The sequence below is a fragment of the Tenrec ecaudatus genome, chromosome 6 (assembly GCF_050624435.1).
Source record: "Tenrec ecaudatus isolate mTenEca1 chromosome 6, mTenEca1.hap1, whole genome shotgun sequence".
In the NCBI taxonomy this organism is placed as follows: domain Eukaryota; kingdom Metazoa; phylum Chordata; class Mammalia; order Afrosoricida; family Tenrecidae; genus Tenrec; species Tenrec ecaudatus.
Window position 1 is genome coordinate 134,642,740 of NC_134535.1, and position 27,470 is coordinate 134,670,209.

At 53.0% G+C, this 27,470-nt stretch overlaps 1 protein-coding gene across 1 annotated transcript in view; it reads left to right on the forward strand.

The window, feature by feature from the left end:
• The window catches only part of IL17RA (interleukin 17 receptor A), a 28,910-nt gene extending 6,129 nt beyond the window's left edge, over positions 1-22,781 (forward strand). The window contains exons 2-12 of the mRNA XM_075553392.1: positions 6,156-6,180; positions 6,855-7,001; positions 9,314-9,426; positions 10,954-11,080; positions 11,953-12,000; positions 12,150-12,310; positions 13,109-13,192; positions 13,498-13,684; positions 17,170-17,292; positions 18,097-18,135; positions 19,054-22,781. Of these exons, the coding sequence (XP_075409507.1) occupies positions 6,156-6,180; positions 6,855-7,001; positions 9,314-9,426; positions 10,954-11,080; positions 11,953-12,000; positions 12,150-12,310; positions 13,109-13,192; positions 13,498-13,684; positions 17,170-17,292; positions 18,097-18,135; positions 19,054-20,558 (2,559 nt within the window). The 3' untranslated portion in view covers positions 20,559-22,781. The remainder of the gene's footprint in view (positions 1-6,155; positions 6,181-6,854; positions 7,002-9,313; positions 9,427-10,953; positions 11,081-11,952; positions 12,001-12,149; positions 12,311-13,108; positions 13,193-13,497; positions 13,685-17,169; positions 17,293-18,096; positions 18,136-19,053) is intronic.
• The last annotated feature ends 4,689 nt before the right edge of the window (positions 22,782-27,470 follow it).

A 27,470-nucleotide genomic window follows, 5' to 3' on the forward strand; every position in this document is an offset into this window, starting at 1 on the left:
GGGTCGCTGAACAGAACAGAGAAAGTGAAATGGCTGTCAGAAGAGACTCGGAGACGTGCTCTGGATGTAGAGTAGCTAAAGCAAGTGGGAGAAAACGTGAACTGAACAGAAGAGTCAAAGGATAACACAGGAGGACAAAACGTGTTCTGATGAGAGGTGTTAAGACCTCAAGGTAGAAACCCAAAGGGGAAGGGCACACTTGGGATTTCTCGAACTGAAGAGATCCTTCAAACTCAAGTTTCACTATCGAAGGATTCCATGGGGAAAATATTGACCAATGCCAGAAGCACAGACAGAAGATGGAAGGAGTACACAGAGTCACGGTACCAAGAAGAACTAGTCAACATTCACCCATTGCAGGAGGTCGCATGTGATCCAGAACTGGTGCTGATAAAGGAGAAGTCCAGGGTGCACTGAGCTATTGGTGAACAACAAGGCTCCGCATAGTGGCAGAATGAGATGTTCCAACAAATGGCTGCGATGTTGGAAGTGTTGAGGTGAGCTGAGATGTTCCAACAAATGGATGAGATTTGGGAAGTGTTGACTTGTCCGTGCCAAGAAATTTGGAAGACAGCCGCCTGGCCAATTGACTGGACGATACTTGAATTTGTGCCCATTGTAAATAAGGGTGATTCAAAGAATGAGCAAATTATCAAACACTATCATCAATACCAAATGCTTGAACTTTTGCTGAAGATCATTTTAAATGGCTACTGTAGCAGCAGATCGGCAGGCAGCTGCCTGGGATCCTGATTGTATTAAGAGAAGAAGTTGGAGCCTCACTGCTAATGTCCGATGGGTCGTGGCTGAAAGCAGAGAATACCAGAAAGCTGTTTACTTGTCTTCATTGGCTGGTGTTTGACTCTGTGGGGATGCCATTGTCAAGAGTGGGGTTGTCAGCACCCTAGATTGTGCTCACCGGGAATCTGTGCATGGAGCAGAAGGCCTAGTTTGAGTCGAACAAGGGGGCACCTCGCAGTTTAAAGTCATCGAGGGTAAGTGTCAGGGTTGTATCCTTTCGCCATCGTTTATGCTGTCTGGATGCTGAGCAGGCGAGCAGAGAGGCTGGGCTGTATGAAGAAGACCGTGGCGGCAGAATTGGAAGAAGGCTCATTAACGATCTTCGCGATGCAGATGACACGACCTTGAGGGCTGAAAGCAAAGAGGACTTGAAGCACTTACTGATGCCATCAGTGACAGTATGCAGCCTAAGTATGGATTACGCCTTCACATCAAGGCAGGGGGTAGGGGTAGGCAGGAATCCTCATAACTGGAAAAGTAAGAAACATCCTCGTAAACGGAGGAAACCCTGACATTTTCAAGGGATTCATTGTACTTGAATCCACAACCAACACCCATGGAAGCCGCAGTCAAGGAATGCGATGACACGTTGCCTCGAGCAGATCTGCTGCACAAGACCTCTTTGAAAGGACTGAGAAGGGAAGATGGCACTTGGAGGACCGGGGTGTGCCTGATCCAGGCGACACTGCTGGGTGTCGCCTCATAGGCCAGCGAAAGCCAGGCAATGAACGAGGAAGCCCAGAGGAGCCTCAAGCCTTTGACTTAGGATGCTGGTGACGAGGTTTTGAGTTCACGGACTGCCGGAAAAAGAAGCGAATCTGTCTCGGACAAAGGGTAGCCAGAATGCTCCTTAGAAGCGAGGATGGCTTCACGGTCTCGTGTGTTTCAGACATGGGGTGACAGTCCCTGCAGAAGGGCATCGTGGCTTGGTAAAGGAGAGTCAGCAACCAACGGAGAAAGCCCTCACTGAGACGGAGGGACGCCGTGGCTACAACAATGGGCAAGTCCTACAAACGAGTCTGCGCTTGGGGCAGGACCAGGGCGTGTTTTGCTCTGCTGTACTTGAGGCTGCTCTTAGTCTGAACCCTACTCTGTGGGACCCAGCAACAACAACCTAAGCAACGCAGTATTTAAAGGAAAACACATACACGAATGACTCTCAGAAAGCAACACCCAGCGCAGTTCTAAATGGGGACCGACTGAAGCCATTCCATTAATCACAGGAACTAACGCAAGGTGCCCATCAACACCAATGGACTGCCTCTCAGGCAACACGGAGGCAAGAACCTTTCATCATCACAGCCGTCATTTTGCAGTGTAACCTGAGGAGCGATGGTTCAAGTCCACCCAGAGACACCTTGGAAGAGAGGACTGGCCATCCACTTTAGAAACAGGAGCCATTGGGGAATCGAGGGAGCCCAGTCTACTCTGACACACAGCAAGTCACGAGTCAAAACTGACTTGACAGCAACTGGCTTGGTTGGGGTTTTGCCAGTGGGTGCGGGGAACCCCAACACTGGAGTCTTGATTTGCCTTTTCATGAAGAGCTCCCCTTCTCGAAGTCAAAACAAAATAGTTTCTTAACCCCAAGCTACAATTCTAGAAATTTCCAGAGGGAGGAGAGAAGACAGAGCTAGGGGAATTCCTGATTCACCGGTCAGGAATTGGAGAATGACATCTGTTCATGGGAGCAGAAGTGGGAAGGTGAGCTTTATCATTGCTCATCGGCGGGACTCCTGGCAGGTCTGTGATGCTCGCTTTAGAACTGGTGGGGAATGAGCCTCCAGCAGCTCCACAGAGTGCAGGAGGCAGCTCTGTCTGGCCCCACGGTCTGCAGAGAGGAAGGATACAGATGAAACAGGATGCCCGGAAGCCGTCCCAGAGCGCCCTTGAGTATGCTCTGTGAATGCACCAAGGTGGCATAGCGTTTGTTCCTTGCTGTTTCTAAGCCTCACCTCTGGCTTCCTCCTGAGTGAGACCCTCAGCTGACTAAGGGAGCTGCTGAAAAAGTCCACCGGGACCCCCGGCTCCCTCTTTACACACAGATGCCAAATCACTCTGTTGTCCTTAAAAGGGCGCTCCTGGTCTGCCTCACCAAGCAACCTTCTTTCCCACTAAAGGCATTTGGACCATTTTGCCAGTCAAGACAATTGGAGATGCCTGAGCCCGAGTTCTGCCTAAGCCTTTCCCTGTTCCCATGTTCCCGTGCCAAACCTGAATGTGTAGAAGTTACCTGTGCGACATCATGTTACGTTGCCTTGTATTATTATTATAAACCAAACCCATTGCCGTGGAGTCCGTTCCATCTCGTCGTGACCTTTAGGACTGAGGAGAACTGCCACAGAGCCTCCACGGCAGGTAATAGTGACAGAAGCAGCCTGGCCCATCCCTTCTCCCATGGAACAGCTGGGAGGCTCCAACTACCAACCTTCACATTCGCCGCCGAGCACTGAACCACTGGGTCATCGGGGCTCCTTATATTACGTAATAGAAAAAGCATCCACTTTTGGAGCATTGACTGTGCCGCGTTCTGAAACAATGGGAGCCGTCCTGAACAAGCCTACCTCGTGTGCACACATGGTCTCATTGCACGGACGATGCGAAGTTCTCTGGGCACTGCAGCCTACAAGCGTTCTCCTAAGAGTCCGTGGGGTTGCATCTCCGGCCATACCACCCTGAGCGCGCCCGATCTCGTCTGATCTCGCAAGCTAAGCAGGGTCGGGCCTGGTTAGTACTTGGATGGGAGAACCCTTGGGTTCCCATCATGCTGTTTGATGTACAGAGCCGGGCACCGCATTATTCCACTTGATTCCGTGACACATGCATGAATCTTTTTCCACTGCTTGGAGTGTCTTATGAGCCATATATGTTAGAAATTAAATGTAAACAGGTCCCTGTCCAGGGGTGCACACATAGACCTGTATACACACACACACACACACACACACACACACACCTTCCTGCCTCAAGAGCTTTACTTCTATTTTATCATGTAATTCTCAACAGCATCCCCAAGTTGGTACTATGGTTATCCTGATTTCACAGTCGACCAAAGTGGGCTGAGGCAATGCCAGGAGCCCCGGTGTCACAATGATGGAGTACCCCGCTGCTAACTGCAAGGTTAGCAGTTCAAAACCATTCAGTGGCTCCTTCCAAGAAAGACCTAGAGGTGACTTCCATAACGATTGTGCTCAGAGCACTCCGTGGGGGCAGTTCTCCCTCACCCGGGGTTGCTATCCACCGGGATTGACAGCCAGCCGCAGCCAACGTTAGAGATCTTGCTTGAAGTCACGTCCGTCTGTGGGAAGCAGTGGTGAGAGCCCACCCGCAGGTACTGGGGCGTGTGACTGTGTTCCGAGTAGGGTCAGCTGGCCACACTTCAGTCCAATGAGACCTCTTCTCCCCTGACTTCTGACATTGGGCCTTCCAAGGATGACGCTCCAGAAACATCCCCCCGGGTTGAAAAGGAATGCATTATTGCCAAAGCGGGATTAAGTGGGTCATATCTGTGCTTCCGTGTCCGTAAATTGAGGCTGAAGATAAAACTTAGATGTAAGTGTGTAAGGAGGCTTCAATGAGATGATACACAACAGTCGTCAAGACAGAGGCTGGCACATTTTTCCCTGGGTGGGTGGGTGGAGGAGGAGCTTCATGGGATTTCCACAGCTGACCTTGTTCAGGGGGTCATTTTGTTCCCTCCCCCTCCTCACCTCCTCCAGCACTGTGCTCCAGACTCTAGAGTGGACACCTCTGGACACTTAGTGGGGAGCCCTTGGGGCTTAGGGGCTGCAGGAGGGGCAGCCGGCTCCAAGCGCTTCGATACCACCTGCTGCTTCTGGTGAGGCAGACCAGGCTTTCTATCCCATAAAGATTGCCGGGCTCAGGACCCCCAGGGCAGTTCGACCGTGCCCGGTAGGGTTGCTGTGAGAGATTGCGTGTGAGGACATTCTCCCGGAGCACCAAGGGGACCGGCCATGCAGTGTCTTTGAAAGTCGTCTTCAATTAGGCGCCTCGCCTGGACAGCTGCTTACCCAGGGCCAGCACCACCTCGCCGTCCTCTCTCCCCAAGCCTCCCCCTGCCCTACCTCAGTTGGACAGAATGAGAAAAGGCGTGGGGAAAATGGCTCCCCACAAAAAACAGCCCCCTGAAAGTAAAAAAGAAGGGAAGCTATATGAACTTGTATGTCGCTAAAGAGTCCAAGTTCGTTTCAGTAAAACTTCCTCCTTCTGTAGGCCTCTCAAGACCAAGGCTTAGGCTGAGGGCGAGGAATCTGGAGGCTTGGAAATGCTGTGAGCCTTCGCTCGCTCTTTTTCACATTTTAACTTTCTTCTGATTTTCCAAGAAAAGCATATTTTTTGTAGGTAGACAGCCATCTCATCAACTCAAGAGTCTGGCCCAGTAGGGTGGGGGCTGGGGCTGTGGGTTTGGTCCCCTGTCCCTCCTCTCTCCCTGTTCCCGCCCTCTCCTCCCTGGCCGCCTCTAATCCTTAAAGTCTTACTCTTTGTCGTGAAAACCACGTTTCTCTTTTTTTCCCCCTTATGATAATGGTTTCATTAAACATTTATCTTTATAAGATTGACTCACTTTCCTAGGCATGAGAGTCCCTGCTTTTGTCCCTGGCTTGCAGTGTTTGACAATGTTGTCATGGTTTTTTATTGATGCATAATATTCCGTTGCATGAAAGTACCAGAGTTTGGTCATCCATTGCTCTGTAATTGGAGTTTGGGTTTGTTTCCATCTTTTTGCGGTTATGGAAATTGCTGCAGTAACTATCAATGTGCCTCTGTCTGTTTGAGTTAGTGCTCTTTATTTCTCTAGGGTGTAGCCCCAGTATATGTACTCTCCACATCCTCTCCAGCATTGATTGTTTTTTGAATTTTGCTCAGAGTGTTGATGTGAGGTGGTATCTCATTGCTGTTTTAATTTGTATTGCTAATGAACGCACATTTCTTCACAGGATTGTTGGCCACCTAAGTGTCCTCTTTGGTAAATTATCTATTCGTTTCTTGTGCCCACTCTTTGCTCGAATGATTTGTATTTTTTCTTACTGACGTGTTGTAGTTTTCTACAGATTTTTGAAATTAGCTTTTCTCAACCTGGGGGCTCTCTTTGAACTCTTTGATGAAGTCTTTTGATGTCGGATTTTTTACAAAACCCTAGTCCTTTGTTTGTCCTCTGTGGTATGGGCACTTTGTTCATTGTTTGGTAGTGTATTCTTGTCTTGTTTGGGGGCCCTTATGCTTTGCGTTAATGGGTTTAAATGTAAGTCTTGAAGGGGAGCGGGAAGCCTCTGGAGCCTTGCTTGAGAATTACAGTCAGTTTGTAGCTGTCATTGCCTTCTCTTTCCCCCCAGGTGCTGAACTGCACTGTCAAGATCAGTAAGTCATCCTTTCTCTTCCTTGTTACTTCCCTAATAGCACAGTTACCTCCTGCTGACACCTGCGGGGGCGGGGGGGCTCTGCCCTCCACCTGGGGGTGAGGATACGGGTTAGACTGTCAGCAGGAGGTATTCTTGGGGGACCTCCAATAGATGCACCTGGGTGTCCGAGCTAAAATATTTGAGATGCAGAAGTGAAGCAATAGGAAACCAAACTGTCACCTGGAAGGTAGAAGTCTTCTCTGGGGTGCTGCTATGGTGAATCTAGAATATGATTTGATCTGTCACAGCCTGTCGCTGTCCAAGCCCGATGGCTCGCTGGCCGGGCTTTTGTTTTGTTTCCATTCTAGAAGGCGGCCACCGCTTCCAATTGGTGTCTGTGCTCACGAATTAAAGAGCCCTGAAATGTAAAAAATGAAATACCGCTTATCGCCACCTCATCCTTCCTCTGTCCCCATCTCCAACCACTGCTTCACTTCCAAACCAAGTTGTATGCACAATCTCCTCTCCTGAGATGGCCTGGAGATGTCAGACCTTCCAGGTGGCTGCCAGGCAAAAGGTCTGGCAAGGGTTGAGAGAGAGAAGGCCTCCAGAGCCTGAGCTGTACCAAACCCAAATGGGGCATCTCAGGAGCTGGGCTGCAGTCTCTAATGGTGTCTCTTCCCTGGCTGCTAGGCTCCTGCCTGGATGGCAGCTGGATCTCCATTCAAAACCTGACCCCCTCATCCCCCAAAAATGTCCAAACCCAGCTGTGCTTGGCCCACACCCAGGATGGAGCCTTGGTCCCTGTGATTCACATCAAATGGACATTGTCAACAGATGGTGAGTAGGGCTCAGGGGGCTGGGAGACGGGGGCTCTGTCCATCTCTAAGTGAATCCAGTCTACACCTGCTCTACAGACTCCACACTCAGAACCGGACCTTCAGCCCTGAGCCAAGACATGGGGCCCAGCTGTATCAAGAATTGAAAGGCGTGTTGTTTCTGTGTGCTGTCGAGTCTGTTAACTCATGGCAGCCCTGGAACAGTGTAGCTCTGTCCCCCCCAGAAGGTCTTCTGGGGGCTTTCTGGGAGCCCCTTGTCAGACAGGTCTTTCCCTGAGGAAGCACTGGGCAGGTTCACACTGCCAGCGTTCAGGTTAGCATTTCCTCATCCTCAAGGAAAGGCATCAAAGCTTCATCTCCTTGGGAAGGGAAAAGCAGCCGGCTGGTAAATTGTATGATTGCTGCCGGCCAGCAGCAGCAGCAGCAGCAAGTTCGACTCCCGTCCAATCTAGTCCAACTCGTGCTGCCTCGGCGTGTGTCAGAGCAGTGTTTTAGGATGCAAAGGAGGCCCCAGGTCTCCAAATGGAAAGAGAACATGTATTAAGATGCAGACACAGGGAAAGACAAGACAAAGATACACCGTGCTGTTGATGGGGACCAGAGGCAGGAGGTTGTAATGGCATCCAGGAGGGAGCAGAGATGCTGAGGCTTTGCAAGGACACGGGGGCAAGGGAAACGGTCAGCGCACTTGGTTGGCGGCAGATCAGTAGATCACAGTTACAGGTGGAACTACAGAAACAGGAATGGGACCTTGATTGGGACACATGCGTTAGGTTCACAAGATTGATCTCGGTGGCGACATAGGTACAAATATGCTTGAGACAGTTGATGTATGGAATGTTATAAGAGCTGTAAGAGCCCCCAATAAAATGATTTTTTTTTAATGATTGGTCTAGGGCCTTCCAATCAAAGCAGTCAAGGCATGACCCATGACTATGCAAGCCCAGTCTGGCGCTCTCCATCAGAGACTGACCCAGGCAAGCGAGTGAGGAAATGGCTGCCCCTGGGCTGGCTACTGGGGCCAGACTGTTCCCACCGCTGGTGAATGGTCAGAGGAATTCACCGGAGGCTTAATCCCTGTGGGGACTCGGCAGCTGAATTTAAGAATTCACTGCTGTGTATCTTTCTTTAGCCCTTATTCGGAATGTCAGCTCCCATAGAATCCTCCTCCTCTGGTCACAGATTGCTTTAAAGGAACAATCCTGTGATCACACAGGCTAGCGTGCTCCCTCTGTGCTGACGCCTCACTTGGATGACTGTTTGTTTAAAGACACACCTTTAAGACACCCACACACACACACAAACACTATCATTTCTGCTAGCTAGGCAGCCTCTGATCATTCTTCACCACGCGTCTCTGGGACGCGTCACAGGGGCAAGTATCTACTCAGGTCAAGTTATTAAAAACTCATTGTTCCGAGATTAAGTTTTATGACTAAGTGCAAGCTCAAAATGCACACATGCATACTTCTGAAGCAGCGCGTGAGCTTGCTGAGAAACAGTATTATAAGTAACCTCCATAAGACTGGAATGTGAGGATTCCGGCACCAATAGCCTCAGTGGGTGCCCACGGAGCCGCCCATCACAAGACGTCAGCCAATCCCCACGGAACGGTCCTTGTGCTCATAGCCCCCTTACCCAGATGATGTGTCTGTGTGTTGCTCTTCTTGGTTTGAGACTTAATCAATATCCTCCTTGAGTTATATTTGAGATTCGGGGGCTCATTTGTCCCCGAAAACAGTAGGACCATGCTCATCCTTGACTGTGACTTTCAAGAAACCTGTCTTCCAAGGGGCCACTGGGTGGCTTCAGACTGCCCAGCGTTTGGACCCTTGGTGCCAGCTGCTTGTTCCCTCAACTGATGACTGGCACCTCTTCAAACAATAGCCCCTAGACTGCTTGAGTGGCAGAGAGGCTCACTACAGATTCAGAAAGACTTGGGGTTTGGGGAGAGCCAGCCCCAGATTTGTGAGCAGGGCACAGGGACGCTCTGTGCGTTGCCCGGCCTGAATGGTCATTACTGATAACCGCAGCCTCCTCGTGGACAGTCGGGGTGGCTGTCTCTAACTCTCATGCCACACTGCCAACCTTCTAGCCCCAAAGAGGCAAAGGCTGTCCTCCCAGCCCGGTGTCAAGTACCCCATGTCCTTCCGCTGGGGAGGAGCCGGCAGTGTGGCAGTCGGAGGTCTGAGGCAAAAGGAGTTAGGCAAATGGTCGTAGAAGTGTGAAGAAGCGGGATGGAGAGGGCAGAGCCAGACCCAGCAGTGTCTTAGCTGATCCCCGTGTGTCTCCTCCCATCCCTCTGACCTTCAGCCAGCTTCCTCTACCTGCGGGGCGCCGAGCTGTCCATCCTGCAGCTGGACACCAATGAGCAACTGTGCGTCAAGTTCGAGTTCCTCTCCAGACTGAAGCATGATCACCTTCGGGTAAGGCTTCGAGCCGGAGGGGGCCGTGCTCCTCTGAAGACACGAGCATGCCCTTCTTGTTCCCCAAACTTGGGGAGGGCCCTTAATTGAGATCCACGAAGATCAGAGGTGCTGTGAATCGAAGGGATTCACAACGGCAGCCCGCAGGGGAAAGAAGGATGTCTGTCTGCAGTGTGAAGCGAAGAACCTTTTCTACCAGTGTCGGACTTACTGCCAGAAGGGAAAAACCTTGCCAGGCCAAAGAGCTGGTGAGGGTGGGGCTTAAGCACAGGAGAGGGTCCTCCAGGTGACTCCCACTCTGCTGCTCGCCCGCTGGTTCTCCACGGGTGGTCCCTGGACGGGCACCACCAGGATCTCTCCTCACCCCCACCTAGCTAGACATATGCCTTCCTGGGCCCCACCCAGACCTGCTTAATCAGGTGATTCTCACAACTGCCTGTGTAGAACAGGTGGTGATATGCAGGTCTCCCAGAAACACAGAACCCAAACCAAACTCACCGCCATCAAGTCGACTCCACCTCATGGTGACCCTGTAGGACCCGCCAACCCCTGCAGATTTCCGAGTCTGTACCATTTCATGGGAGTAGAAAGCCTCATCTTTCGCTTACCTCAGGCAGCAGAGAATTCTGATTCCCTTTCCCATGTCTATTGGTAACCCCAAACTTGACTGCACGATGGAGGGTAAGGACCAGGTGCTTAGCTCTACTTAGAAAGAAAGCAAGCCACCCTCTGTGCTCCCCACTACCTCCTCGAGGGGCGCTGGAATGAGAGTTGGGGTCAACGTGTGTGATCTTTAACAGCCTGAGGTTAACAATAAAAATTCTTATGATACAAAAGCCCCTGTAGGTCAAGAGGACATGGGGGTTCTCCATTGCACCCCCTATTTTATACTCTGCAGCAGGGGGCTGCTAATGTGGCTCGCATGCATATGTGCATGTGGCTCCAAAGTAAAATAGAAAAATGTTCAAGAAAATGCCTTCAGATAATGGTGATCTCACTCACTGGTAAAAATATCTTTTTGGCTCTCAGGTAATTTTTTAATTGTTGGGAGGCACAGGGTTTGGCTCTTCCGACTCAAAAGTTAGCCAGCTCCTGCTCTAGAACATTCTCGAGCCGTCTCTGGCTTTCCTATTTAAGGAAGAAGAGTCCTTTGGCACGTCGTTTCTAACTGCTTTGGTGTTCCAGGACTCAGATAGCCGTGGGCCTTCTGGCTACAGCTTCCTCATACCCATTGTCTAGAGTGTGTGTGTGCGCGTGCACGTGCAAGCACACAGTGGTGTGTGGAAGGGGGTGGATGCTGGGGTAGCTCTCCCCAGATTCTTTTAAAAAGGGCATTTCGATCTCCTTACCAGACCAGATAAAACTTTTTCAATATAGGCATGAAAGCCCAGAGGAGACAAAGAACAACGAGGTGCTGTATCGTTGTCTCCTTGTTCTGAGCTGATCGGGAGGGTCCTCTGGGCACCAGAGGATGGGAGACATGTACATGACCTGTCCGCCTTTCCCCATCTCTCCCCATCTCTGCAGTTGAATTTTTCCTTCAACCATTTTGTGGTGGAACCTGGCCAGAAGTACGAGGTGATTGTTCACCACCTGCCCAAGCCCACCCCCTACGGGGACCCAAACCACCGTTCTACCAGCTTCTCCGTGCCTGGTAAGAAAGCCACCTCCCAAGCCATCCCTCCCACACTCGGGCCTGTGAGAAGCAGCCAGCCTGCTCAGCTGGATGGACGTTGGCCGTCACTGTCAACATGCGGCCTTGGTGTGACAGTTCTTGGCGTTCTTGGGGCCAGCGCCTTTACTCATGAAAGGCAGAGACCCCTCCCTGTGGACCTAAGTGCGCACACTGGCCCAAGACCCCAGGAGTTGTATGGGCCCCGGGATCGTCCCTCTGTGTGTGCTGCCGGCCCAGAAAATATCGGGAAGACAAGCTATTCTTGGAAGAGTTCTAATCCTCCTTCCAGCCCCCTCTCAGCCTCCCTTGTCCTCTCCTAACTTTGGCTTCAGAGCCTACCTGCATTTCTCTTAACGGCACCCGCGTGTCCACTTCATCTCTCCTTCCCGCACTCGTCCATGCTGCCCAGAATCCTGCCAGCCTGCTCTTCTAAAGCATCGTCTGCTGTGTGTCCACCTTCCATGGCTCTCCCTCCCAGAATCCCTGTGCTCACCCATTACACCATTTCAGCCCTCTGAGGATAGGGCATGGGCGTCCTTAGACCCCTTGTGTACTCCTTTGAAGATGATGGGGCTGACCTTCATCCGCCTCCCCCTACACACACACACACACACACACACACACAATCTGCTTAAAACTTAAGAAACCCGCCCCCCTTTCTGTCAAGTCCCCCAGGTGACAGGACAGAAATGCCCCCGTGAGCTCTCTCCGGCTGTCGATCTTCATGGAAGCAGACTGTCGCATCTCTCTTCTGCAGAGCTGCTGGCGGGTTCCAGCTGCCAACTTTTTCAGTCTGGAAGGCTCAGCTTCCTAGGCAGAGGCTTCACGGTGTCTGTTTTCTGGCTTGGCAGGCTGCGAGGACCCCCGGATGAAGAGGACCACACCCTGTTTGAGCTTAGGTAACTGCTTCGGCTGGCTCGGCCAAGAAGTGGGCGAACTGTACTCGGGAGCGCACACACATGTACACACGCGCGCACAGACCCAGCTTTGCCCGGAGTGCACACGTACACACACATGCTCCCACCCACCCTGTGTCTTGCCCCGGCAGGCAGCCTGTGGGACCCCAACATCACGCTGGAGATCCTGGAGAACCACCAGCTGCAGGTGGGCTTCACCCTGTGGAACGAGTCCACCCACTACCAGATCCTGCTGGACAGTTTCCTGCACACCGAGGACCACTGCTATCAGTACACAGATTCGGTCCCCGCGGTAATTTCCGGCCACGTTTCAATCTCTCACAAGAGCCCAGAGTCGTCTCTCGACGTGCTGAGTCTCCTCTCTCGGGGTTCTGGCAGAACGGTCTTCCAGAAGTGCGCTCCTGGCCCCGGGGATGGGGGCCACATGGCCCGTCTCCTTCCTCTGGATTTCCCCTCCACGTCTTGCCCTGCCTGGCTCTCCCCTCTCCGCACCTGCCCCTCATCTCTGCTTCTTTGGCTTTGTATATTCCACTGTGTTCAAGTTTGAGGATTAAAAGATGAAGCCAAAGGAACATAAAGATCAGAAATCGACGTTGGTGTAGAGCAGGGTCGTCAAACTGGTGGCCCGTGGGCCACATGCAGCCCCCGAGGTAATTTTTTTGTGGCCCACCATGCTCTGAAATAAAATGAAAATAGGGAAAAAATTGTTTTGAAGAAAATAGCACTTAGGGAAGATCGAGGCAATACCATGCACACAATTTCCTTGTTACAGTTTATTTCAGAGCATGGTGGGCCACAAACAATTACCTCGGGGGCCGCCAGTTTGACTCCCCTGGTGTAGAGCGTGCCTGCCGCCCTGTCCCATTCAGCTGCCGGTTCCCAGCAGCCAGAGCGCAGAAGGAAATGCTGTTTTGAGCTGTGCTCACAAGCTAACACCCAACCCGCAGCTCTGGGGAAATGCCAGCTTTCCCCTGGGGACAGAGACCTGAAAACCATTTCTCCCTTGCGCCCCCGTCGAAGGGGCACCCGATAGTGGCAGTCTGGCAAATGCTATCCAGCTAACCCGCCACGCCTTGTCTTCGCCTTTCAGCCCAGCCCCGAGAACTTCCACCAGCGGTGTAACGTCACACTCCCGCTCAGCAACATTCGTGAATGCTGCCGTCACCAAGTGAAGGTGGGTGCCGGGCTGTAGCATCCCGTGGGCATGCCTGCCGTCTGGGAAAGGGAGTGCGGGAGGCCAGGCTGTGCTCTCGCTGGGGTCTAGCGCTGCCCGGTTGGCATGCATAGAGATACCCTGCCTCTGTCACATGGGCGGGTCCCTGGCCCTCCCCTCCCAGAGGGAAGACAGACCTACCAACTGCACAGACAAGGTGGAGTGGGGCCCCAGGCCTGACTGTGCTCCTGTAGCCTCTGTGGGCCAGGCAGGGAGCCCCATGTCCCCCACCAACCCCCTCTTCCCTGGCCCCTCTGCCTCCGCAGATCCAGCCTTTCTTCCGCAGCTGTCAGAACGACTGCATCCGGTACGCCAAGAACATCAGCTGCCCGGAGGCCCGGGCCGTGCCAGGTGGGAAGGGGCGAGGCTGTCCTGGGGCACAGTGTGGGGAGCGGGTGGAGGACGATGGGCAGTTTGAGCTGCAGCCTGGCTTGCTTCCCAGGGCGAGGGAGAGTTGAGTATAATCGGGCGTCATTTAAGGCAGCGCTTTGCAGTGACATTGTTGCCCTGGGTTGGACGGTGTGATGTGGGGCACAGGACTTTAACCTTTCTCGTTCCAGTGTATCCATTTACATACAGTTCTGCTGTTCTGTCCCATCGGATGGGAGGGGTTAGACAAATCATCAGCACCATCACCTCCCCGACCCCGCCCCCCCACCCACTTTAACCTTGCTGCTCCTCAGTTCCCTTGAATGGAAATTGGAGATTGCTTTTATCGCTATCTTATCCTGATCCTCGAGTCCCCTGGGTGGTACACACAGCTCATGACCTTGGCTACTGACCAAAACATGGGGTTCAAGAGGCCTCCCAGAAGTAAGGCCTGGCCTGAGCCAGCCAGCTCCCACATGTGGGCCCTCCCTGTGCAGGCTGCTTGCCGTGGGGCCAGAGGAATGAGCAAGGCCAGCCCTAGAGCGGCCCTGCCCAGCCAGGCAACTTCTGGTTGGGGCTTTCACCCGCTCCTTGCTGGTCTCGGCCTACAGGTTCCTAGTGTTTTGTGCCTCTGGCCAGGGATGCTACTCAGAGATGGCTGTTTCAAGTGAGGTAAACCAAGACATGGGCCGTGATCTAGACTGTCCCCCTGCGCGACCTGGGCCCTGCCACTGTGGTGACCCAGCACATGGGCGTTTTCCCTCCCCGGCAGCTGAGGGGCAGCATCAGCCCTAATAAAGGACCACGCCCTCCAAAAAAGAAGAAGAAGTAAGGCCTGGCAATCAACTTCTGGGAAAAATCAAAACAAAAAGCAGCCTTTGCCATCCCAGTAGAACAAGGTGATCCTCTGACAACCTCAGGAGCTGGACTCTGCTGGAAGGCCGCTGGTCGGGTTCTATGCCGCCATGCGAGTCAGTCCCAGCTGCTTCATGGGGGTTTCTTGGCTGTAACCTTCCTAGAAACCAGCTGCCGACCTGTCTTCTGAGGCATCCCTGGGCGGGTTCAAACTGCCAGCCGTTAGGTTAGTGTCACACACAAGGCGTATGCACCACTCAGGAACCTTTCTGGGTTTTATACCAGCCGGAAAAATAAACAATAAAACCCTGCCACTGAGTCCGTTCCAACTCAGGGCCCCCTGTAGGGCAAAGTGGAACTGCTCTGGGAGGTGGCCAGGGCCGTACGTCCGTACAGAAGCAGACTGCACGTCGTTCTCTGGGGAACCAACGGATGGTTTCGAGCCGCCAGCCTTACCTAGTCCTTGCATCGAGGTGCCCCCAGGACTCCTTTCTGGTTTCCCTAAAGCCCAAGCCCAAGCCACTGCCATCGAGTGTCTGACTGTGAGACACAGTAGAACTGCCCCTGTGGCTTTCTGAGACGGCCTCGTCTCTCCCCCGCAGAGGGGCTCGTGGGTTTGAGCTGCTGACCTTCACGCTGAGCATCTCCACTCTAACCCACTACGTCACCAGGGCTTCCTTCCCGGTTTGTCGAGCGATCCTGGTAATGATGTGCCCTGTACCAGAAAAGGTGCTTTCAGGATGTTGTCCTTTTGTCTGTTTGCTATTTACTTCTTCACAAGCTGTCAGGCACGGCTCTACTAAAAAGTAGAGATTCGGTTCTCCCTCCGTTGACGGATGTGGAAACAGACACAGAGATGTCAAATCCCTTGTCCCACAGGACACATCCGGGAGGTGGCAGAGCCCACAGTCCCACTGAGACTCAGCCCTCTCCCTCCCCCTGGGCTGCCGTCAGATGCTCATCGTAAGCAGCCTGTGCGACTTTGGTGGCATTTCCTTAAGTGGACAGCGAGCTGAACACAGCTGAAAGTGTTTCCTGTGGCTGCTTGCTTCCCTGTAACCCATCACTGAAGCGCTAAGGGCCCACAGTGACTGTCAGGGAATGGCTTGGAGGGGGGCTGCCAGCCCCTCACAAGTAACCGCAGGTTCAATAGGCACAACTGTACGGTTTAGATAGATAGATAGATAGACAGATAGATAGACAGACAGATAGATAGATAGTAAAGTCATAGATAAGAAGAGAGATTAAAACAATGGAGTCAGACACGTTTCATAGCAGCACGCTCACCTCCTGGACGGCCATGATCTCAGCAGCCAGGTCCACGCACAGCACAGACAGAGAAGGCAGGAGAGGGAGGACAAGGAAGGACATGGGGAGCGGGGCAAGGGAGAGAGCCAGGGGGAGAGAGCTCTTTATTACTAACTAAGGTTTATATCTTTGGGGGGCATGTAAGCCCCCTAGTTATAGGTAAAGACATACGTCACAGGAAGGGGTTGTACTATAGGTAATACAGTAACGGGAGGGGGACAATCTAGGGGTGTACACTGCAATAGGAAGGGGAGGAATTGGGGTATACATGTGACAAGATAGGCAGCCTAGATTCAGGATGCAGCCTAACTTTGGATGTCCCTGGGCAGGTTTGACCTGTACTCTGGCTCTCCATGGAAACCATTATCAGTAGGGTTTAAGCCCCGCATACAGTGGACCAGATGCCTTCAGGGAGAATATTTCTACCATCTGACCTTCCACCATGAGCTGGGAAATAGCCTCTAATGTTTGGCATATCTTTGGGGGAGACAAAGTTGGAGAACAGTCTTTTGTATCCCACAGTTTGGGGATGGTGACAAATAATTAACAATACTGTTTCCCCTTTGTTCTCTTTGCAGACACCATTGCAGGTAAGCCCAGATCCCTTGCTAGGGTGCTTTAGGAACCCTCAGGGGCCAGTCCTCAAGGGCCCCAGGAGAAATCTCTGGCTGGACCTGACAAGGATCCAGGTATACAGGCTGAACTGAGAGGCCAGTTAGAGGTGGAGGGAGGGAGATGGATTGATTGGTGTGCTAGGAAGTGCTCATGCAGTTGTGGGGCTGGAAAGGCCCAAGCCCATGGATCAGATGATAACTGGAGGCTTCTAATGGCTCACAGGATTGTGGGGACAGGTATGTCCAAAATCTGTAAATCAAGCAGAAAGGCTGAGCCTTCTGCAGGCTCACGGCCTAAGATCCGTAGGTCCAGAGAGAGAGAGAATGTGTGTGCATGTTCTGCCCAAACATCTATTCGTGGGCTGAAGATAGACTACACCCTACAGGACTCCCCTTTCAGCCCCTTCCAGCTACACTGGATTACATTCTGGAGAGCGGTTCCATTAGCCAGGGGTTTTCAACCTTCCTAAGGCCTCATACCCTTTCATACAGTTCCTCGTGTTGTGGTGACCCCCAACCATAAAATTAGTTTCATTGCTACTTCATCACTGTCATTTTGCTACTGTTATGAATCAGGTGACAACTGTGAAAGGGTCCTCCGGCCCACAAAGGGGTCACGACCCACAGGTTGAGAACCGCTGCATTAGATTCTGTTGTGGAACAGCAGCTGGGCTAGTGTTGGGCCAAACCACTGAAAACCACGGTCTAACCAAGTTGCCACATAAAACTAGCCAGGCAGGAGAGGCTAGAGCCCTGGGCTGGGGTGCGGGGTGGGTGGCTGTGGGGTTGAAGTGTCCTGTGTGTCGCTCACACTTTCTGCTCACACAGACTCCATGCCCCTGTGGGTGTACGGGGTCATCCTGCTGGGGGGCTCCGTCATCCTGGTCGTCGTCTTCATGACTCGGAGACTGCCTGGTAAGAGGCGGGGGTATGGGGGTGGGGTTTGGAAAGGGAACGGGGATACATCCTCCAGCTTCCCCCTCTGCTCCTCTGTTCTTACAGCCCCCCTCCCCCTTCTTCTCAATCCAGCCCCACACTTGGACCCTCTCTTGGTGTTTCCGTCTACATTTCTCCCCACTCTACTGAGGACCTTCTCTCGGGATCCCTTTCAGGACAGGGGGTAGCGATAGCCAGGCACCATCTAGTTCTGCTGGTCTCCATCTGTGTCTACGCGTGGATGATTGTCTTGGCTCTGCTTTGCTCTGGATGCACCGTAGCTGACCCCTTGCTAACTTTGAGGACCCCAACCACTACTCACCAAAGTAGGATGCTCAGGGCATTGTTGTTGTGTGAACTCTTGCTATCAGTTGACTTGGCTGTCTCCCGAGAGACTGTGGTCCTAAGGCCCCCACGCCCCGTGACGCGTGACCTCAAGGTCTTTGGTCAGGGCTCCGTTTCTAAAACGTTGTTGCCCTGCTGCCAGCAGGGTTGGCTTTACAGAGTAACTGCTGTAAACGCCCATGAGTGCTCCTGTACTGCCTACCCTTTCTCATGCCACCCCGCACAGACCCGCGGGACAGAGGGAGAGACTGAGTTTCAGACATGGGTCATTTCCCCTGAACAGGGACACAGCACCACCTCCCTACAGGGCCCCCGAAGTGTCCCTTAGTGTGCGCCGTTGTCTGTCAGGGGCAGGCAAGTGCCTCGTTCAACCGCGCCCATGCCAAAAAGCTGGGTCCTCACTCCTCTCTCAGAAGCGTGTCTGCCCTTTTCTTTCAGGGCCGCCTGAAAAATGTGGAGACACCACTGCGTACCCTGGTGAGTGACTTGGGAGGCCGGGTTTCTGTCTCGGAGGAGTGGTGGAGGGTTCTTCCGGAGCATGGTCCCTTCAGGGGGTTGACTCCTGGGTCTCTCCAGGGACCGTTGAGGAATGGCTGTGTCACACTGACACAGCAGGATTGCAGGGCGCCTTGAATGGCCAGGCCTGGGGTAACGTGCTCAACCACCTGGACAAGGAGCACGGAGGCCTGGGGGCGCGGCCGGTTAGCCATCACGCTGCTAAATGCGGGGTCAGCGTGCCAGAGACACCAGCTGCTGCACCGGAGGCCGATGAGGCTGCTGCTCCTGGCAGGACTGCCGGCTGCAGGAGCCTGATTCAGGATCGCCAGGAGTTCGAATCGACTCCATGGCAGGGGCTTCGGGAGTTAGGAAAGGCACGTCCGTGGTTGTCCTTGACTTGACTTGGACTTGACATGTAAGCCTAAGAGGCTGAGGAGACTGGCTCCTGGGGTCTCCAGAGCTGTGGTCTTGGTGGGGACGGATCACTGGTAGGTCCACGGCACCAGCGTGCCACCAGGGCTTCTGTAAAGCCACCTCGTTTGCGGAGACGAGAGCTTCCGTGGAACCAGTCCGTGTCCATCAGCGGGCCTTGGTGCCTTTTCTTCAGTTAAGATGATCCAAGTTGAAGCCAAAGGCCAGAGGGGGTGTGTACGGGAGGGAGATGTTGTTGTTCTCTGAAGACTCAGACCAGATGATTCTTTCAAGCTGCCAAGATGGCCCTGGTCCTCCCCCACACGGCCTCAGCTGCATTTCTTAGGCTCGGGAGCCACTAGGGGGAGGGCACGTGGGAGGCCAGGTGGGTGCAGGCCCCTCCTGACCCGGCCCTGACCTGGGGTGTGAGAGCCAGCAGAGACGTACCCCTGAACCTGTGGTTGTGGCTTCTCTTGTTTCCCTCAGACATCCTGCCCGTGGCAGACCTGACCGCCCCGACCCTGAAGCCCAGGAAGGTCTGGGTCATCTACTCTGCCGACCACCCCCTCTACGTGGAGGTGGTCCTCAAGTTTGCCCAGTTCCTGCTCATGGTCTGTGGCACCGAGGTGGCCCTCGACCTGCTGGAGGAACGGGTCATCTCTGAGGTCGGGGTCATGACCTGGGTGGGCCGTCAGAAGCAGGAAATGATGGACAGCCACTCCAAGATCCTCATCCTGTGCTCCCGAGGCACCCGGGCCAAGTGGCAGGCCATCCTGGGCTGGCAGGAGCCCGCCGTCCAGCTGCGGTGTGACCGCTCTCAGCCCTCCGGGGACCTTTTCACGGCAGCCATGAACATGATCCTGCCAGACTTCAAGAAGCCAGCCTGCTTCGGCACCTACATCGTCTGCTACTTCAGCGGCATCAGCAGCGAGGGGGATATCCCGGACCTGTTCCATATCACCTCCAGGTACCAGCTCATGGAGGAGTTTGAGGAGGTGTACTTCCGCATCCAGGACCTGGAGATGTTCGAGCCCGGTCAGATGCACCGGGTCGGGGAGCTCACGGGGGACAACTACCTGCAGAACCCCAGCGGCTGGCAGCTCAGGGAAGCCGTGCAGAGGTTCCGAGAGCACCAGCTGCGGTGCCCGGATTGGTTTGAGCGCGAGAACCTTTGCTCGGCAGATGACCAGGACCTGCCATCCCTGGATGATGAGCCCTTGGAGGAGCCGCCCCTGCTGCCTGGGAGAGGGATCGTGAAGCTGAAGCCACTGGTGCGAGAACCCGCCTCTGCAGACTCACTGGTGGTAGATGTGCTCATCAGCAAGGAGGAAAGAGGTGTCTTGAGGCTGGACCCCCGACTGCAGCTGCAGAAGGAGCTGGCAGCCCGCACCCTGCAAACCCGGGTGCTCCCTGTGGAGCGGGGTGCTCCTGCAGGAGCAGTGCGGCCCGTGTCCCCTGCCGCCCCGGGCGCCACAGCCAGTCGGCTGGCCCTGGTAGAAGAAGGCGAGGCCTGCCCACTGTTGCCGGCCCCCTGCACACAGCAGAACAATGTTCTCTTCCTACCTGTGGACCCAGAGGCCTCGCCCCCCTGCAGCACCCCGGAGGCATCGCCCGACCGCCTCCCAGAGGAGGTCAGGGAGCAGCTCGAAGGCTTGATGGTCTCACTTTTCCAGCAGAGTCTGAGCGGCCAGACCCAGGACGTCCTTAAAGACCCGCACACGGCCTACGAGGAGGAGCAGAGGCAATCCGTGCAGTCCGACCAGGGCTATATCTCCAGGAGCTCCCCACAGCTCCCAGACGCGCTGACAGAGACGGAGGAGGGCGAGGGCGAGCAGAACCCGGGACAGTCGGCTGAGCAACTCTCGCCTGAGCAACTGGAGAGCCTGCGGAGCCTCCAGCAGCAGCTCTTGTTCCAGGAGCTTCAGAAGAGCTCTGGCTGGGACAGTGTGGAGCTGGAGAGGCTGCCTGTGGAGTGGCAAACCTCCTTATAGTGGCCCTGGCCAGGCCCAGGGCCGAGAGAGCAGGCTGCGTGCGTGTGCCTGGGTATCAGAGAGTGTGTGGAGATACATGTGTGTGTATGGATGGGTGGATATATGTGTGTATAGATATGTGTGTATATATGTATATATGTGTATATAGATATATGTATGTGTGTATAGAGATATGTGTATATAGATATATATGTGTATGTATATGTGTATATAGATATGTGTGTATGTATGTATATGTGTGTGTGTCCATGGGTATGCGTGTGTTAGATGTAAAGTATGAATTTTTGAAATACAATGGGGCTTTAAAGAGTTTCTGGGAAAATTGAATGAAAAGATAATGCCATGTTTCCACAAATTTTTTTAAGCCCCCCCCCCACTCGTATAAACATCTTGATTTGGGCCCCTGGGTTTTTCCCCCATCCCCCCACCCCTTTGCCCTTTTTAAAATATGACCACCTGGTGATCTTCGATTTCCCTACAAGAATTTGGAACCCCTTCTGGTGAGTCCCATCATTTTTTTAGCACCTGCGATGGGCCAGGCACCTGGCATACAAAGAGAAATCACATGTGACCTGAGCCCCGGTCACCAAGGAGCTTAACATGTAGAGAGAGGGAGTGGTGAGCAAACAGACGATTATCATGCAAGACGGAAACACGGGATAGAAGTCGGCCCCCAGCCCAAACCTGACCACACCAGTTGCCCTACTCGAGCCAGCTCCAGCTCTGACGACCCCTGTGCGGCAGCACGGCACCAGGTGTTCATGACTGACTTTTCAGAAGCAGGTCACAAGAGCATCATTAAGGTTCTTCGAGGTGGTTAACAATCTGTTCCACCCAGGGACCCCAAGCTGCCCCAAACCCACTGCCATCCAGTTGATTCCAATGCAGAGAGCGCCCTGAAGTTTCCAAGGCTCCCCGCCTTCACCGAAGCCCCTCGCCACATCTTTCTCCTGTCGGGCGAGTCCTGGGTTCAAACCACTAACCTTTTCCTTAGCAGCCTAATGCTGAAAACACTGTACCCATGGCTCCTCCACGCTGTGAAAATCCACAGAAGAGGCAGCAGCCCAGGGAGGGATTCCCGGAGGACATGATATGTGTGAGCTGAAGAAGAAGCTTAGCTTCTGGGTCACGGATGAGAGTCCAGGAGAAGAAGCGTGCAGGACTGGGGCTGGGAATGCCCAGGAGCAGAGATCTGCACGTCAGGTCAGTATGCGGGCTCTTTCACCGAGAGCTAGGATGGAGGAGGAGGCAGAACTCAGGTCAGGGACAGAGACTCCTAGCCAGCCTGGGAGGTGGGACCTCTGTCCCCAGGCCTGTGACCCTGCAATATGATGGTCTGTGTTCGGCGGTAAAGAAGAGTGCTGCCCTCCTGAGGGTCACACGTACCCAGAAGCCGCATGGATCACTTGGAGAAAGAGGCAGGACAAGTGACCTCTGACAGCATTCGCCAGGAAGAGAACGCTACAATCCTAGCTCACGTGGTCGTCAGTTGCTTGGAGAACTGGGCAAAGAAGTTGTCGTGTGGACCTCGGGGCCAGAGCTCAGGGAGCATTGGGCACTGGGAGCCCTGTCCATACAAGTCAACTGAAATGTGAGATACAAGTGCCACGGGGAGGGGCAGGCGCAGGGAGGTGGGAGGCTGGCCCTTTACGAGAAAAAGGTGCCCATGGGGTACTTAAAGGCCAGAGGTGCAGAGGCCACACTTGAGGAGTCTGTAAGACCAGGTGCGTGGAGGAGCTCTTCAGGAAGGACCGTCTTGCAGTATACACGTCTGTGTCTCTGGCGTCCCAAAAGACACACATGGGTACCGGCTGACCCTAGACTAGAGTGTTGCCCATTGCCCACATCTGAGTCCTTAACTATAGTTCCAGGAAGAGACGATTCTAAAAGGTGATGGGAAGCCAAACTATAATTGGTGTGTGTGTGTTTGTGAGTGAATATGTGTGCGGCCATATGAAAGATTATCAAGAGGAGAATGAATAAATGTGTTCACTCAAATGAGATTTTCCAGTGGTGATTGTGAGTCATGGATTACTTTGGGTCAGGAGGTGCCTGGCTGGAGTTCTCTTGTAGGGAGATTTTGCCCACCAGCAAGCAGCTCTCTGTCCAAGTGTGTCCCATACTCAGCCCGATTGCAGCCAAGGACCGGGTGAGGGAGAAAAGGAATCAGGCCCTCCCAGCCACCAGCCTCGGGGGCTCCATCTCTCTCCAGTGATCCTGGACGTGGGCATCTTTAGCTCTAGCAATCTAGCAGGCTTCTGGTGACATTTCTCCAGCTTTTCAATAACCCAGAAACTCAAACGCACTGCCGTCGAATCGATGTGGACTCACAGTGACCCTATAGGACAGGGTAGAGCTGCCCTGGTGGGTTTCTGACTCTGTGACTCTTGTTTCTCCCATGGAGCAGCTGGTGGTTTCCAACTGCTGTCCTTGCCGTTAACAGCCTGACCTGTAACCCCCTGCACCATCAGGGCTTCTCGCTTCCAACAAGCACTTATCAGATGTCCAGAGCGGGGATTCCATAATGGACTCCTCCCTTGCTGGAGCCAGCCCCAGAGTAACCCTAGAGCACGGCAGTCCCTCTTGCTAGGGAAAGGCCTGAAGTACAAGTTCCTTTTAGATTCCATGACCCACAAGACTTGCATCCTCACTCTGATGGCCTCTGAAACCATGATGGTAAAGGTCCTCTGAAGTCACTGTCCACCAGGTCTCCCTTCGCTCCAGGGATGCTGCTTTCTGGGGTTTTTAAATAACTATTTTGAGAGATAACTTGCACACCTTACAATGCACCCATTTAAGGTGTATAGATCATTGCCTCTTAAGGCAATCCATAGCGTTATGCAAACGTCACCACAACCAATTTCAGAGCCTTTTATTACCCCCCAAAAGAAACCATCCCACTGTCATCACCTCAGAACCCCCATCCTGTACCCCCTGGCAAGCACAAACCAGCTTATGCTCTGCTCGCGTGTTAGTCCCGGTAAACTAGAGAAATCCGGGAACACTCGTGTGTATAAAAAAGAGTTTTATATAAAGAGTAATTGGACATTAAGAAAACATCCCAGCTCAGTCCAGATCAAGTTCATAAGTCTGATACCAATCTATAAAGTCCTCTTCAGACTCATGAACACATGCAATGACACCAAATGCAGGAATATCCCAGGCCAGTGGGTGGGAAGTCTTGTGGATCCAGTGGCATTGTAAGCATCTCAGCGCTGGCAGGGGTCTCCATGTGACTCCTCCAGCTCAGGGCCCTAGCATAGCTCCATGTGTTGTCAGTTGCAATGTCTCCCAGGGAGTGAGCACGTGCCCCACCACCAGCGAGCTATTTATCTCCAAATGAGGTCATCCAGCTAAGACCTGATTGACAGGCTAAACTTCACCCCTTCACTCTTAAGCCTCAAATTGACAACTGATGATGTAACTACCACAGTCCGTGAAAACAATCAAAATCCCTGCCCCTGACTCAATTCCGACACATAGCAACCCTGTTCAGGGTTTTCCAAGACGAAATCTGTAAGGAAGCATACAACCTCATCTTTCTCCCACGAGGCAACTGGTGAGTTTGAAGCCCTGACCTTGCAGTTCACAACCCAATACCCAACCCCAGAGTCAGCAAGGCCCCTCCTTTCTAGACTCACTACCATTAAGTCAACGCCAACTCAGGGATCCTACTGTGGAGGAAGCTGCGCCCTGTCGGTTTCTGAGACTCTGTTGTTGCCATTGAGACATTTCCAACTCGGCGACCCTGTGTACCACAAAATGACACTGCCCAGTCCTGGGCCGTCCTCGCGATGATCCTTCCGTTTGAGTCCTTGTCACAGCCACGGCGTGGGTCCATCTTGTCAACAGGGCCTTCCTCTGGTTTGCTGCCCCTGTGCTAAGTCTAACGCCCATCTCTAGGGCCTGGTCTCTCCTGACAACCAGTGAAGGTACCTGCGATGAAGTCTCACCAGCCTTGCCTCTAAGGAGCACTCTGGCTGTCCTTGCAGGACAGCACTGTCAGTTCTTTTGGCAGCCGTGGCACTTCCAATCGTCTTCCTCAGCACCGTCATTCGCAAGCCTCAATTCCCCTTCGGCCTTCCTTATTCAGGGTCCAACTTTCACACGCACGTGACTCTGCAGGAGTAGAAATCTTCATCTTTCACCTGGGACCAACTGCTGGTTTCAAACTGCTGACCCTGCGGTGAGCAGCCCAACATACCCCTCTGTGCCACTTCCTATAGGTTTACCAGTTCTGGGCATTTCATAGAATAGAATCACCCGATTCTCCAGAGTTCTTCACACCTCTTTTTCTTTTTAGAGATCATTTTATTAGGGGCTCTTCCAGCTCTTATCACAATCCATACATCAATTGTACCAAGCATATTTATTTGTGCTTATGTTGCCATCATCGTTTTCTAAACATGTACTTTCTAGTTGAGCCCTTGGTTTCAGCGTCCGTCCTTGTTCCTCCACACTCCCCACCCTGAGCCCAGAGCGCTCAGTCTCCCGCTGGTCTTTGCTCACCACAATTGCTGGAGATGCAGCTGCCCTGAGCGTGGGCTAAAAGTTGCCGACGCACATGTATTAAAGCCATGCCCTTCTTTTAATCTTGAACCAGAACTAATAAAAAATATCCTGTTTCACCCAGAAGAGTCCCTGCAAGAGTCGACGGCCTCCACACCACAGCTTTCCCACCTGGTCCCTCCCCAAAAGAGTCCAGCTGAGGTGGCGTATGGTGGGCATCAGCCTCCACTGTCCCTCTCTGACCAAACACCTGCAATGGAGCACATACCACTGCAGAAGCTTCACAAGTTTTCCACGCCTGTTTCTGCCTACTGTCTTGATCCTCCTAGTCAAGCACACACACACACACACACACACACACAATTACATGTGAGATAGTGAGCTGCTTACGACTGATTCGAATCCTGTTTCTTCTCTGTTTAAGAAGGCCCGCGTCTGAGGACATCCGTCGAGCAGTCTGAGCTCAGAGGCCTGGGGTGACGATTTGAACCTCAGTGCATGTAGACACTGCGAATGGTATCCTCCCTCCCAAGCAAATTAGATAGGTGCCAGCCCGGGGGTACTCAGCCCTTCTTCAGAAGTCCTGCCAGGTAAGGAATGTGCATCTGTGGACGCCAGGTCATGCAGGCCCCGGGACCTAAGAGGGCTTTGTTGTTGGGGGCCATCAAGCCCACCTTCGCCTCGGAGAGGAGCCCACCGACGGAATAGAACCTCCGGGTAGGATGTTCTTGACTGAATTTTACAGACGTGGACCGCTGGCCTTTGTCCTTCAGAGCTTCTTGGTTTATTTGAACAGCCTGCTTCTCCATCCCCCCCCCCCCTTGATGGTGTGTCCCCCGGGGCCACCTCATGGCCGAGTGCAAGGTGTGATCGCCAGGGCCTGCCTCTCACAAGTCTCAGAGTTGGAAAGGCTCCCTGTAAAGAATGTGGAGGCAGTGAGCAGGGGCTGGCTTTGTTGCTGCCCAGCTGAGTGGCTTCGGTCTCCGGCTTAACCTCTCTAAAGTGGGCCCAGCAGTAGTGGGATCTTACTGGGATCTTACAGGGATCTCGTGAGGAGAGGATAAGCTAGCTGCTGGAAGCCCTTGGAGGTGCCCTGCACCCAGACAGCCCTCAATGCATGCCTGTGAGCCAGCAGGAGGCGTCCCACTCCTGCGGCTTCCTAAGGTCTCAACGCCTCTTTGCAAAAAAGGAATTCCATGACCGACCTGGGTCAGGGCAGTTGATGAGCCCGGGACACTGTTTCTCCAGCCTCTCTTCCTGCTTGCCTCCCTTAAGTCTTGACTGTTTTTCTCTTACAAAAGGAAATCGTGCTGCCAAGCCTGGCAGATCGTAGGAGCTCAGTGAATGTGTTGACGGATTCCAGGGCCGATGTATTCCAGGAGAAAAGAAAAAAGTCGCAGCTGATAACCTCCATCGCAGGGTTATCAGCCGGTAAACCACTGCTTTCTCCCAGAAGGGACCCTGGGTGGGTGTCTGCTTCTGACACGACCTCACTGCCTCACCCAGAGCCTGGCCATGGGGGCACACATTCCTCCTGCCCATTCAGTTAAGGCACCAGCCAGGTGGATGTTGGTCATCAGGGTGACATTGAATCCCCTTGTGATGTGAAGACTATAGAACACAGCTGTACACGGGATTTGTTGCTGGCAGTCAGAATTGATGGCATGATGACCAGCGGTTTTGTTTTGTTTTTTAATTTTAACAATTTATTAGGGGCTCATACAATTCTTATCACTGTTCATACATATACATACATCAATTGTATAAAGCACATCTGTACAGTCTTTGCCCTAATCATTTTTTTCTCCTCTTTTCTTTTTTTACATTTTATTAGGGACTCATACAACTCTTATCACCATCCATACATATACATACATCAATTGTATAAAGCACATCCATACATTCCCTGCCCCAATCATTCTCAAGGCATTTGCTCTCCACCTAAAAAAAAGAGGACCTGATGCAAGGTGCTTAAGTGGTTTGTATTTTTTTAAAGAAGGCTTGCCCACGCATGTCCCCACCCACCAACCCACCCACACCTGGTGGTACCTAGCCTCCTTTCCCAGGAAAGGAATTCAATGCAGTGAATGACTTCATATGGCTCTTCTAGCCGTGCCCTTTATTATCCCACCAAAGGACTTTCGTTTTCCTGATGGGTTTGGGAAGGTATGGAAAGGATTCTATGATTCAGTTGTGAGTGATCTTTGAGCAGAGGTCATTGTGACGCCGTCCTGCTGCTTCTCAGAAGCAAGGAAGGGGCAGGGACTTTACCGGCAAGAGGGAAGCGCCAGAAGTGGAGCACATTCCTTGGACCCCGAGATTCCTCAGCATTGAACCTCCTGTGTTCAGGAGACCACTGTGATGCCAAAGAAGCAGAACAGGGGTGGCTGCAATGGTACCAAG